General features: G+C 36.2%; 1 protein-coding gene across 1 annotated transcript in view; it reads left to right on the forward strand.

The window, feature by feature from the left end:
- LOC133193471 (uncharacterized) overlaps positions 1 to 14439 on the forward strand; it is a 37368-nt gene that overhangs the window by 14390 nt on the left and 8539 nt on the right. The window contains exons 3-15 of the mRNA XM_061329433.1: positions 5875 to 6555; positions 6640 to 7058; positions 7193 to 7727; positions 7816 to 7961; positions 8208 to 8448; positions 8546 to 8798; positions 8903 to 9049; positions 9222 to 9362; positions 9470 to 9516; positions 9619 to 9898; positions 10396 to 10820; positions 12096 to 12400; positions 13446 to 13559. Coding sequence (XP_061185417.1) covers positions 5875 to 6555; positions 6640 to 7058; positions 7193 to 7727; positions 7816 to 7961; positions 8208 to 8448; positions 8546 to 8798; positions 8903 to 9049; positions 9222 to 9362; positions 9470 to 9516; positions 9619 to 9898; positions 10396 to 10820; positions 12096 to 12400; positions 13446 to 13559 — 3734 coding nt within the window. The remainder of the gene's footprint in view (positions 1 to 5874; positions 6556 to 6639; positions 7059 to 7192; positions 7728 to 7815; positions 7962 to 8207; positions 8449 to 8545; positions 8799 to 8902; positions 9050 to 9221; positions 9363 to 9469; positions 9517 to 9618; positions 9899 to 10395; positions 10821 to 12095; positions 12401 to 13445; positions 13560 to 14439) is intronic.

The following is a 14439-nucleotide window of genomic DNA, read 5'->3' on the forward strand; positions in this document are numbered from 1 at the left end:
AGTAAATGATTAATCATTATAAAATTTTAACACAAGAAAGAAGGGAATAGACCAAGTCCAATCGTTATCAAGAAAAATATGCTTAATATGAGAAGCATAACTCACTTGGAACACAACCCGCTTTTTCAATTGTTCATTCTCATTTAATAAATACGTACATGCACTCTTATTTTTCATATAATTCCTTGATTTAACTGACAATGCGCATTGTGTCGATATCTCGAGAAGCCTTTGAGCATTTGCAATGAAACTTTATATCACAACTTCCTATGGCATAAAGAAGAGCCTTATTGATTTTGAGGTCAAAATGTCAAAGGTCAAGGTCATAAATTTATACATTCTAACTGTGTGCAACACTTTCGTTTCCGGTTGATATTTCAAGAATTAAGCTTTTGAGCTTTTGCAACGAATTTTTTTTTTATCAGAACTCCCTATGGCCCCGCCCGCCCCTTTCAAAGTGTCCCATCCCGGTTTTTTTTTTTATTTTGGTCAAGTTTTTTTTTTGGGGGGGGGGGGTGGCAAAAGTCAACTGGAAGTTTGTTGGCATCGATCACAAACAAAGTTTTATAGTTACTCCCCGTTTGTATCAAAAGATACACTAGTCTATATAATATCAATATTGACATTACAATGTGAAAATTTTGATAAAAAGATTGTTATGTAGATGTTTACAGTAACAGAAAATAAAATAATAAAACCCGCCCCAATTTTTAAGCAAATTAGGATGAAAATCCAAACTTTAAATTGATGTGGCCTTTAGGCCAAATACTGAAAGGTCAAGGTTGAGCTTTTTTCTTTCTCCATTTTCGATTTGTTTTCCATTTCTTCCGCCGTTTTCTTTTTTCCTTAAGCTGGGGACACAATTTCTCTGAATTAGCTTGTTTTCCAACAAAAGAGGAAATTGGGGAGGGGGTGTCTGAAAATTCAACTGAATATGCCCTACCGAAGGTGTCATTCATTGGAATGGGGTCTTTTACATATTGTTTGAAGTTTATCTTGCAGATCTACAGATTCAATGTTTCACTTTATACAAGTAAGTCCAAACATTGAAAAGGAATAAGAACTTTCTCCTATTTGTACGTGAATAATAATAACCTACATTGTAGCTCAATCTGATTCAATAACAAATTTACCAGAATTTTAGTTTATTGTAGGAATATTTATTAACAGATTTCTTTCAGTATCTGTCAAAGAACATGTGTGTGATGTTAGTATTTTTACATCAGATAGTTAATTAAGGGGCCATGTGACATTACGAGAATTCATAACGATTAAGTGAATTACTTATACATGTGGGTTATATTAAGATTTCTCATTGGATAAAAAAGTGTGAGGCCCAATTTTTCAATGTCTTTCTTTTAATGTTATTCATTTTGAGTTTCGAACAAAGAAAGGATTATTTAAACATTTTCTAGAAACATAAAAGAAAATTTCGAAATTCAAAATTGTCTGGAAAAATATTTGAAAAGACCACAACTACTGCAAATGCTGTTTTTTTCCTGATATGACGAAATAAAACTATTTTAGTTAATAAATCATCATCAGCCCTAATTGTCATGTAATCATGTTCGATTTATGACAGTTTATACCTATCTCTGTATCTATTTATGTCTTTAAAACTTCAGAGTAAGGAAAAGATCCAATAAAACACTAATTATTTAATTCACCGTGATGACAATAACGTATTTGCATAAGGTACTTTAAACAAATGGGGAATATTTCTCGTCACAAATTTTTAGTTGTGAAGAAAATTACAATATTTGTTACAGACCTAGAGGCTTCAAAACCAGGAAATAATGTGGTAAAATTAGACATTACGTTTGGGAGGGTTTTTTTGGAATTAACACGAAAAGTAATATCAAATCTACATGTTTCTGGTGCTACTTAGCTTTTGTAGACTCATCTCATAATTCAAAATCGTAGTCGTTGTTGTTTTCAGAACTTTAGTTTTTCTCACGCAATAATGTTTATTGAAAAGCATATAGTTTACTAAGAATGCAAGATAAATAAGATAAGTAGTAAAATTGAGGAATAGATCAGAGCCTAAGAAGTTGTGACAAATCAAGTTAAAATTAAATCAAGAACATTATATACAAACATAAACAAAAAAGTAGCGAAAATATTGTGTTAAACATTGATGGTATAGTACATCAAGAATTTAAAACTATAGCAGATTACCTTAATAGTTTTTTACTACTTTTCCGTCAAAACGCGCAGGCAAATTACCCACGTCTTCAAATACATGTATGTTTAAAGTCACATTAAGGAATTTTAGACGGATAAGAATACAGAAAACAAAAAGCTTGCAATTCAACATGTATCTGAAGAACTAATTTATAAAGAATTAAGCAATCTGAATTTAAACAAAAGCACTGGTTTTCATAATATACTAACAAGGTTTTTGAAAGAAATTGGTTTTTATTTTAGAACCTATCATGTCCATTGTAAATAAATCCATAATTACTGCTTAAGTTATTTCTTGGAAGTATGTGTAAAACTCATTTGAACGAACTTGAACGTATTAATAAAGACATTTTTAAAAAAGTAAACAGCTACGCAGACGAAGAACGGACTTCGATAAGAAAAACTGACTTGAGCCTTTGGTCCAGGTGAACTAAAACCTAGGAAAAGTAAAGATTGCGTTCGAAAAATATGTTATAGCAGAAGGATAAAAAAAAAGATTGATTCTGGATCTCTGTCATACAATTTTTATATAATCTAGTTAAAGAGGTACGCACATGAGAGTGTTGTAATGACAATTTTCATGAAGTATATTTCTAATATCTACTATGATAAACAATTAAAATAGGAAAAAGAAACAAGGGCGACGCATGCCATGTTTCTTAACGAAAGCCAGTTAAACTTGACCTTTTTGCACTTCGATAAAAATTCAAGATATTGATTGAAACTACTGCTACTAAAAAAAATTATAAAGATAATACTACATTTTATGTAAATAAATTGTCAATGATGATACAAGTTTTGGTCAGAAAAAAATCTTTGAAGTCTGAACTATGAATCATGGCCTTTTTGCATTTAAGGATAAAAAATGCAACATGAATAAAGAATCTTTCTAAAATTTAATGAATGAGTAATGCCATTTGTAATTTTTTTGGATGAATATTATTGCTATATCTTCAATTTTTTGGTATACCTCACACAAAAATAAAATGTTAATGAAATTATTACAAATATTATATTTCAAGAGTTTTTTGTGAATGTAAATCATAATGTATTTTAATAAATTAAAACATTGAACGCCTTAATTTCAAATTCCATAAATTAGATTTAAGTCTCTACTGTTTGTCTGATATTTGAAGAGTTCCCAAGAAAGCCCCTTTAAAATGCACTTGACTTTCAGTCTTTTGATAAAAATATGAAAATAAATATTAAGGACCTATTTTGAAAGATGTTAATCCTGTTACTTTGGAATCCAAAGCTTAGGAGCGTACTTCCTTATATAAATTCATCATCAGTGGACGTAAGTTCCTCTAATGTGAGCATTTACATCATGAGAAGCTAAAAACAACTCTATGGAATTTCAAGAAATGCAAACAAAAAAAAAAGAATTTTAGTAGGAAGTATTTCTTTACCCCCCCCCCCCGATATTATTAGAATGTCCTCCTGTTATTATCAATTTGCCTCATTTGTTCCTATTTTAAATTCTTACAATTACTTACTTGTGGTGTATGCAGGTATCAGTCTGTGTTTGTCTTCTTTTAACCTGCCACTTCCTATATTCCTTTTTCTTTTAACCTGCCACTTCCTATATTCCTTTTTCTTTTAACCTGCCACTTCCTATATTCCTTCTTCTTTTAACCTGCCACTTCCTATATTCCTTCTTCTTTTAACCTGCCACTTCCTATATTCCTTCTTCTTTTAACCTGCCACTTCCTATATTCCTTCTTCTTTTAACCTGCCTCATCCTCTGTTTGTCTTCTTTTAACCTGCCTCATCCCCTGTTTGTCTTCTTTTAACCTGCCTCTTCCTTTATTATTTTTTCTTTTAACCTGGCTTTTCTTATATTCCTTCTTCTTTTAACATAACTCTTCCTATATTCCTTCTTCTTTTAACCTGCAGCTGCCTCTCCCTCAATTTGTCTTCTTTGATCTTCCCCGTTCTTTGTTTATCTTCTTTTACCTGCCCCGTTCTTCGTTTGTCTTCTTTATACCTTCCTCGATCTGTGTTTGTCTTCATTTTAACTGCCCCGTTCTGTGTTTGTTTTCTTTTTACTTGCCTCCTACTGTGTTTTTTTTTCTTTTTTCCTGCCTTTTCTTTGTTTGCTTTCTTTTACCTGCCTCTCCCTGTTTTTGTCCTCTTTTTACCTGCCTCTCCCTGTTTTTGTCCTCTTTTTACCTGCCCCTTCCTGTTTTTTGTCCTTTTTTTTACCTGCCTCTCCCTGTTTTTGTTCTCTTTTTACCTGCCCCTCCCTGTTTTTGTCCTCTTTTTACCTGCCTTTCCCTGTTTTTGTCCTTTTTTTTTACCTGCCTCTCCCTGTTTTTGTCCTCCTTTTACCTGCCTCTCCCTGTTTTTGTTCTCTTTTTACCTGCCCCTCCCTGTTTTTGTCCTCTGTTTACCTGCCTCTCCCTGTTTTTGTCCTCTTTTTACCTGTCCCTCCCTGTTTTTGTCCTCTTTTTACCTGTCCCTCCCTGTTTTTGTCCTCTTTTTACCTGCCCCTCCCTGTTTTTGTCCTCTTTTTACCTGCCCCTCCCTGTTTTTGTCCTCTTTTTACCTGCCCCTCCCTGTTTTTGTCCTCTTTTTACCTGCTTCTCCCTGTATTTGTCCTTTTTTTACCTGCCTCTCCCTGTTTTCGTCTTCTTTTTACCTGCCCCTCCCTGTTTTTGTCCTCTTTTTACCTGCCCCTCCCTGTTTTTGTCCTCTTTTTACCTGCCCCTCCCTGTTTTTGTCCTTTTTTTTTTACCTGCCTCTCCCTGTTTTTGTCCTCCTTTTACCTGCCTCTCCCTGTTTTTGTTCTCTTTTTACCTGCCCCTCCCTGTTTTTGTCCTCTGTTTACCTGCCTCTCCCTGTTTTTGTCCTCTTTTTACCTGTCCCTCCCTGTTTTTGTCCTCTTTTTACCTGTCCCTCCCTGTTTTTGTCCTCTTTTTACCTGCCCCTCCCTGTTTTTGTCCTCTTTTTACCTGCCCCTCCCTGTTTTTGTCCTCTTTTTACCTGCCCCTCCCTGTTTTTGTCCTCTTTTTACCTGCTTCTCCCTATATTTGTCCTTTTTTTACCTGCCTCTCCCTGTTTTCGTCTTCTTTTTACCTGCCCCTCCCTGTTTTTGTCCTCTTTTTACCTGCCCCTCCCTGTTTTTGTCCTCTTTTTACCTGCCTCTCCCTGTATTTGTCCTTTTTTTACCTGCCTCTCCCTGTTTTTGTCCTCTTTTTACCTGCCTCTCCCTGTTTTTTTTTTTTTGTTTTTCTTTATACTTGTTCCGTCCTGTGTTTTTCTTTATACCTATACTATTCTGTCTTTGTCTTCTTCTTTATACAAGTACTAGTCTGTGTTAGTCCAGTCTAGAATAACCTGATCGGTTTGTGTGTGTCTTTCTTCTTTATACTGGTACCAGTTGTTTTTTTTTTTCTGTTTTTCTTTCTTCGAATGACATGTATATACATCAGTCTTTACTTAAAGTGAATTTAATTTATTTTCAAACCTGAAGCCTAGTCTTTTTCAGTAAAAACTCAAAATCATTAATTGATTTAGTCCTGATCATTCTGAAACAATGTGAATATGATCTACATGTACCACGTGCTTTACAACATCTGGACCCTCTTTCTTAACTATGCTCTGACATTTTCAAAAGGAATTCTAATTTTTGAAAGCCTTTCAGATGTTAAAAATACTGAAAAATCCATTACTTTAAATTCTTTGTAGACTGTCCAATCAGTCAAGCTGAACTAGAATACATGGCAGATCACTTAGATGTACAAGTCAACAGTGTGGATAATCTAAAGGATAACGGCAGAACACACATCATACAAATTCATCTTCATAACAGTGGGACGCGCACTATTCGAGGGAGCTTGTGGGAGCTTTTTTTCCACAGTTTTTTCATGGTTGAACCCGATCATCTACCAGAGGAAAAAGTATACGTAGATGAAGACTACAAAGTTAAATATAGACATGTGACCGGAAGTTTGTTTTCCCTGGCCCCAAAGGAGGGATTCAAGGACATTTTACCAAATAAAAGCCGAAGCATAGAGCACCAAGCTAAATACTGGTCAGTTTCAAAGTCTGATTTCCTTCCTAACTGGTATATAAAAGCGCAAGGCTTAGAACCACGGGTTATCAAGTCCACAAACAGCAAGTCGTTTGCTGGAGACATATCGTCTGCTAAACAGTGGAAACGGTTTAAATATGACCATTATAATCCATTCACTTCACATGATAGATTCGAGCAGTTCGACTCGCCCAACAGATATACAAACGGTCCATCTGTGATTCCGACACCAAAGAATTTCTTTGAGTCACGGTCATTTGGTCAGATCAAGGTAGATGATACTTGGACCATCGGAACAGACAAAGGGGCCCGACGAGCAGCCAAACTTTTATCTGGTAAGTCGAAATAAATACACTCTATCATGAAATGCCAAAAAGATTGAGTGTTTCTCATGACTTGATTTTTTTTTGCCTGTACAGGTGAACTGAAGCTCCCCTTGACAGATCGCATTAACGGCCATTCGATTTCCCTCCGTCTGGTTGATAACGACAAAGGTCATGAGTGGTACTCCATAGAATCCAATATAAACGCGCCCAGCATTATTATTACTGCCAACTCACAGGCTGGTCTTTTCTATGGTGTCCAGTCTCTCATCAGTATTCTTGACAGATTTAAAGAGAAAAGATCAAAATTACTCTATCCCTTCTACCTGGAAGATGAGCCTCGTTATGAGTATCGCGGGCTACGATTGGATGTGGCAAGGCACTTCCGTACAAAAGAAGAAGTTAAGCGCTTGATTGATTTGATGTCTCTTTATAAACTAAACAAACTTGGTCTTATGTTGACTAACGACGAAGGTTGGAGGATAGATATACCGTCTTATCCAACATTGGTTCAGGTATGGAGTGTATTGTATTTCAGGACTTGATAGCTTGTTAAGATACATATTTAAGTATTGCAACGTAAATTGACGTTTTGAATAATTTAGAAACCTAAAATGAAAAGGCAAAGTAATATCTCTCTTGTATGTAGGTTGGTGCCAGGCGCTGCCACGATCCGGACGAGGAAAAATGTCTCTTGCCTCAGATTGGTAACCCAGTTAGCACAGATCCGGAGTATTACACTGGGGACGATTACATGGACATCCTTCGGCATGCCAGGGAAAGAAACGTGGAGGTCATACCAGAAGTTAATATTCCAGGACATGCTTATGCTTTAAAAAGAGCAATTGAATCTTTTTTTAAACAGAATAATATCCCTCTCTGGTCGCCACCCGGCAAATCACAATTATCGATACAAATGTTTGAAGACAACATGCTTAATCCTTGCTCAGAGGCAACATATACAGTTATGAAGACAATTATGAATCAGATTGCCATGTACCATATGCGTGCACAAGCACCGCTCCGACATTTTCATACAGGCGGGGATGATAGTTACACAATGGATCGTTGGGTAAACTCTTCAGACTGTCAAAAACTGAATATGCGCACTGCTCAGGCAATACAGAACATGTTTGATGACAGAGTATCCAGAATGATAGAGAATATTGGAGCTAATGTATCAGGTAAACTTCAACCTGATCTTTGCATCAAAAACTTTTTAAACAAGCATTATTTCAGCAGCAATATAAAAACTTTTGTTATGTATTGTAGGTTTTGCTGATGGATTTATGAATGCAGAAGGTGCTCCACAGGATCTCCGACTTTTTCACACACCGGAAGTGACTGCTCATTACTGGAACAATAAATTGAAGAGCGACTTTTCTACAGCGTATAAACTAGCTAATGCAGGGTACAAGGTCAGTGCCAGTTTTCAAGGCATCGAAACATTATATAATACATGTATATTGAATATAAAAAACTATCCTTTTTATATGAAAGAAAAATGTGCCCATTTTCCTAGTTTTGTCATGTTCATGTATGTTTCTCGGTTGTATAATGGCGTTTTTCATGCCATGGGTTTCGTAAAACGCAGAAAAGTTATAGAGTAAAATAGCAATATGATGCTTTTGTGTCTTTTTCACCAAAGAGCTTCTTTATTAAAGGTGGTGCTTGGACCTGCCTCCCACTTGTATTTTGACCATCCGTACGAGCCAAACCCTGAGGAGAATGGCCTGTACTGGGCCACACGTTACACGGATTCAAGAAAAGTGTTCTCTTTTGAACCCAAAAATATTTATCATGACATCACAGAAAATAATTCAGGGGAGTCGATAGATCAGGAAAAGCTTTGTGGAAGGTTTCAGGAGAAATGTCCACGTCTGAGGCGGCCAGAAAACATCAAAGGTAAACTATAGAATCTAAAGAATTCAAAAATCTGATGGCATTGGTACTTTTCCTGACGTACGTTGAAAAAAAAATATAAAATTTATCAAAAATACAGGTATAGAAGGAAGTATTTACGGAGAGTTGATTCGTTCAAGGGACATGCTAGATTATATGTTGTTTCCGAGACTATTGGGTCTAGCGGAGAGGGCGTGGCATAAAGGAGCCTGGGAAGACATTGAAGACGACCATAAAAGGAAGAAAGCGATGAATGACGACTGGCAGCGATTTGCAAGGATTGTAGGCTCTAAGGAACTCAGGCGCCTAGATGACCTTGGCGTTATGTACCGTATTTCCCCAGCTGGGGCCAAGTAAGTTGGCATCATCGTGTGCTATATGTACTGAAAAATTTAAATTTACATATATGTATAAAATTCTTTGATATTTTGATTTGTAATTGTGCTTTATGAGACAGGTCTGACAGGATAAAGAGGATGTACACCAACACCGAGTTTCCAAACCAGGTAGTTGAGTATAGCACTAACTCTGGTGCTAAATGGAAACTGGTTCCTGACGACTGGCTAATGAAATCCTACAACAGCAGAATACTAGTCCGGGCTGTGTAAGTAACGATCACAACATCAAATCTTCTGACAGAATTCTGAGCAAAAACTGCATAACAGATGGGCACCGTTTCAATGTACAATTTTTTAACCCGCGGGATTCTCCTTCTTAATCCACACAATCGTACTTTTATTTTTTTTTCTAAAGAATATTGATATTCGCTCTTGTAGACCAAAGGTTGGGAGGATTAAATCGAACACAGACCACCTGACGGAGAGAATGGAGTACAGTGTGGACCAAGGGAAGACTTGGAAACTTGTGCCAGATACCTGGCCACTGGCCAGCTACAACCCAATCCTGCTCAGAACTAGGTCAGGCACCCTAGTACTATCATTATTTTTGTAGTTTCACTTCTTAGATAACGCCACTTTATTTTAATACTTTGCAATCTTGGTCAATTTACACTCTGTATTTATAGGTCTGCAGATGGAAAGAGACTCAGCAGAGAAACAGAATTCGACCCTCGTAAGTATTTAAAGTATATATGAAGTGTCACCTACAATTTACTTTAAAATGAAAAATATAAAATATGAAAAATACTTATAACTGTTTCGAAATTCTTTATAGGTGGCATTAATCCTATTCCAAATCAAGCAGACGTAGAAAAAATTGCCAGAAATCTGCACGTGACCTATGAACTGGAAGATAACCTTGTTAACCAAGATAACAGCTTTCTGTTCCGGGTCGTATTCCACAACACCGGAAGTGAGACTCTGGCTTACGGAAACTACAGTATCTACATGTACAACATCCGTCTGTTACAGCCAGACCAGAATCCCTACCCTAATGGTTACAAGCTCCACGACTGCAGCCTATGGCTACATCACGTAGGAGGGAGTTTATACAGGTACCTAACACAACAAAGTTAGGAACAAGGGCAAAATACTAATATTTGAGAGATGTGGGAAAAAACTACAGGCCCGTAGGAAGCAATTTCATTTTGAGGGGGCACAAACATATATTTTCAGTTGAGGGGCACTATCAACTACCAAAATTCCTTGACAAGCAAAAAAAAAAAAGGTCATCAGACGTTATTTTGAGGGGGGCACAAGCATATAGTAGCTATATTTTCTATAGTATTCTATATATCGGCAAGATCATTGGGGGGGCACGCCCCCCCCGTGCCCCCCGGTTCCTACGGTCATGAGCTAAGCCTCTGTAAGATCCCTTTTAGAGAATATGTACATTGAATAATAACGAAATATTTTTTAATCGGAAAAATAATACAAAAAACAGATGCTGATCTAATTTGTTTTAACACAGTCTTATTGATTTTTAACCATTTTCGAATTTTCACCCCGTCCTCTTAAGAATATGAATTGACAAAAAAAATTCCAATTGTAGATTAGACCCAGAACAAACAACTTTTAAGATTCCACCAGGCGAGTCACTGTCCTGTCTTCTGTCTGGTAAACAATGGCAGGTGTCTAGGACTGACTCGATGCCAAACTGGTTCGTGGCGGCGGAGGGAATGGATCCAGTTGTAATTAACAACACAGCCTCTGAGGATCTCAGCTACGTCCACCGGTTTGATACGTCTAACAAGTGGAAGCGATACCCTGAGGACCAGTATAACCCGTACTCTCCTCCAACTCGTTACGGTATTCATAAAGATATCGCTGATAGAGGGCGCGCCTTAAAACCGCTAATTCCAACACCAAAAAGCTTGTCAATCAACAGTGATAACCAAATCAGGATAGGGGGATCAAACAATAAATGGTACATCTTGCGCAATGGAAGATTCAGAGACGCTCACAGAGATCTTGATGGTAAGGTTACTTTAGACTGAGGTTCATAAGGCATGCCCTTTCGAAACATGCACCCATTGTTCTGTCGCCTGCAGAGCAGGGCGACAAAAGGGATCACTTTGCCTGGCTCACACCTTTAAAAATCTTGAGAATTGTTATAGGAAGAAACTTAATATTTGTCTCATGCATTGCATGGAATGATATCTTTGTAAAATACCAGGATTACCGACCCCGAAACCTTTGGACGTGACCTTTGACCTACATTTCAAAATACACCATAGTGCCGATATACACAAATTCTCTTACTTTCAGAGGCTATTTGGCAAGTGTTCCGCTTGTCATAAGAAATATTAAAAAAATATTAGCATAAAAGTCCAATTGACCTAGACCTTTGACCTATTTTCAAGAGTACTCCGAACTTATATCATGAATTTTGAGAAGGGCTTTTTAAAATTGCATTTATAAACATATTTATATCCTATTAACAGTTTCTTTTAAAGGTATTAATGTATTTTGTTTATAACAATCTGAAATCACCCGGCCTCTTCCGTCAACCAAGAGAAAACCTCGGTTTTATTCGACTTTACGGAAAGGACCGAGTGATGTTCTCGACCTCACGGAAGACGCCGTGTGATTTTCCGATTGTTACATTTTACCGACTTTTGATCATGAATCTTGGATATTGTTGCATAAAACTTAAATTAATAAACAAAGTCCAATGTTGTTCTCGACTTGACGAAAAAGACTGTATGATATTCCGGTTGTTCCTTTAATTCATGCAGTATCGTTATATCTACTTAAGCTCGTGAATCTTCGGGATTGTTGAAATAAATGGATGGTTAATTTTAATAAATTCAATTTGATTATTCATTTTAAATTTAATTTATAGTGACGGTAACGTTTATGACAAATATTATGTATCGCTGTTTCACTATCCGAGGATTTTTTTAAAATTTATTTTTCTATTTTTTCTTTGTTTGTTTGTTTGCAATTCTGGTTTGTTTGTTTGATTTTTGTTTTGTTTGTTTGTTTTTTGTCTTATCAATAAGGCTAGTATAATATTTAAAATGGATAATACCACTAAGTTTTATTTATGTCTTTAATGATGCTATAGCAGGCGACACATACGTTTCTTGAAACGCTCTTAGTTTTTAAATCGTAAAAGAACAATTTAAAAAAACTTTTAGTGTTCACAGTACCAAAATTTTATAATTTTATGGTTTATCCATATGGAGTTTTTTTTTAACTATTTATAAATGTCAAATAATTAGGAATATGCTTAATTTCTTTTTTCAGAATACTTTAAACTTACTGAAACAAACAATCTTAGGAAACGTCCCAATGTGATACAACTTTTTGAGGCGCCTATGTCCGACGGTAACGAATCTTATACATTAGAGGTAGATCCTCGTTTTCGGAAAATAACTCTGAAGGCAGCTGATTACCCAGGAATGTTTTATGCCGTACAGACTCTGAAGGCCCTTACCACAAAAGACGGGGAGACGTTTGTTCTACCGGAAGTGAAAATATCTGATGCTCCACGTTTTCATTACAGGGGAATGCATTTGGATGTCGTTCGGAACTTTCACTCCAAAGAGGAGGTAAGTGAACATTCGTAACCGTCAATACCTGTATTACCTGTAATAACCGTCAATACCTGTATTACCTGTAATAACCGTCAATACCTATATTACCTGTAATAACCGTCAATACCTGTATTACCTGTAATAACCGTCAATACCTGTAATAACCATCAATACCTGTAATAACCGTCAATACCTGTATTACCTGTAATAACCGTCAATACCTGTATTACCTTATTTACCTATAATAACCGTCAATACCTGTATTACCTGTAATAACCGTCAATACCTGTATTACCTATAATAAGCGTCAATACCTGTATTAGCTGTAATAACCGTCAATACCTATATTACCTGTAATAACCGTCAATACCTGTATCACCTGTAATAACCGTCAATATCTATATTACCTGTAATAACCGTCAATACCTTTATTACCTGTAATAACTGTCAATACCTGTATTACCTGTAATAACCGTCAATACCTGTATTATCTGTATTAATAACCGTCAATAGCTGTATAAAGTATACCTGTATACCACACTGATTCTCAAGGTAAAGCATCAAAGTCTGGCACATGTAGTCTTTTACTTAAAAATTGAAGTTTTGAAAAGTTTACCACAAAATAATTTTTGATTTAAAATCATTGAAATGTTCTTGATCAAGTTAAATAAATAAATTCAATAGTCATGTTTCTGTATTGGTTATTGCATATTTCATCTTACTTGTTATCTATACAGCTGCTGTTAGATTACTAGTCAGAGTTATCTTTCTTCCGACTGATGACATGCTTACTCATGTATTTATTTACATGCATTAACGATTTATTACATTATTCAATGACAAATAATTCTACTAAGCATATGAAAATTAATTTAAAGAATGATTTCAAAAAAAGAAAGAAAAGTCAGTGACTTTCAGTAATTAAACCACAGTTTCATTTTTGATATTTACTTACATTTTCTTTACGTTTATTCCAGTTAAAGATTAATTAGTGTTAGGCACAAAAGGAGTACTTAAAGGGCATACACGAACATGCAAAAAAGTGTAAAATATTTTTTAGGTGATGAAGTTGTTAGATCTAATGGCGAGATACAAATTAAACAAACTTCATCTCCACCTGACTGACGACGAGGGCTGGCGTATAGAAATCCCCGAGTTACCGGAACTGACGCAGGTAAGACAAAACTAGAGGATGTAGCCCAATCCCACAGTTACCAGCTCTCACCAAGGTAGGACAATCTAGTGAATATAGCTCAATCCCACTGTTACCAGAACTCACCAAGGTAGGACAATCTAGTGAATATAGCTCAATCCCACTGTTACCAGAACTCACCAAGGTAGGACAATCTGGTGAATATAGCTCAATCCCACTGTTACCAGAACTCACCAAGGTAGGACAATCTAGTGAATATAGCCCAATCCCACAGTTATCAGCACTCACCAAGGTAGGACAATCTAGTGAATATAGCTTTATGCCACAGTTACCAGCTCTCACCAAGGTAGGACAATCTAGTGAATATATCTCAATCCCACAGTTACCAGCACTCACCAAGGTAGCACTATCTAGTGAATATAGACCAATCCCTCAGTTACCAGCACTCACCAAGGTAGGACAATCTAGTGAATATAGCTCAATCCCACAGTTATCAGAACTCACCAAGGTAGGACAATCTAATGAATTAAGCTCAATCCCACGGTTACCAGCACTCACCAAGGTAGGACAATCTAGTGGATGTTACTAAATCTCACAGTTAGCAGACCTTATCAAAGTAAGGCAAACTAGTAGATGTAACTAAATTACAAAGAATTACCAGAAGACAGTAGTGGCTAAACATTAATCCTAGAGTTACCAGAACTCATCCAGATAACACAAACTAGTGGATGTAGCTAAATCCCAGTAAGCAGAACTCACCCAGGTAAGACAATTTAGTGCATGCAGCTACAGTTTCCAGAACTCAACCAGTATTTCACAAATACTTGGAAAAGTAAAGAGGACATAGTTAAATTCGATGGACATAATGACAAATCGCAATATAGTTCAGTTCAGTGATGTA

This window comes from Saccostrea echinata, unplaced genomic scaffold (assembly GCF_033153115.1).
Source record: "Saccostrea echinata isolate AGI-Se365-2 ecotype Australia unplaced genomic scaffold, CSIRO_AGI_Sech_v1 ptg000027l, whole genome shotgun sequence".
Classification (NCBI taxonomy): domain Eukaryota; kingdom Metazoa; phylum Mollusca; class Bivalvia; order Ostreida; family Ostreidae; genus Saccostrea; species Saccostrea echinata.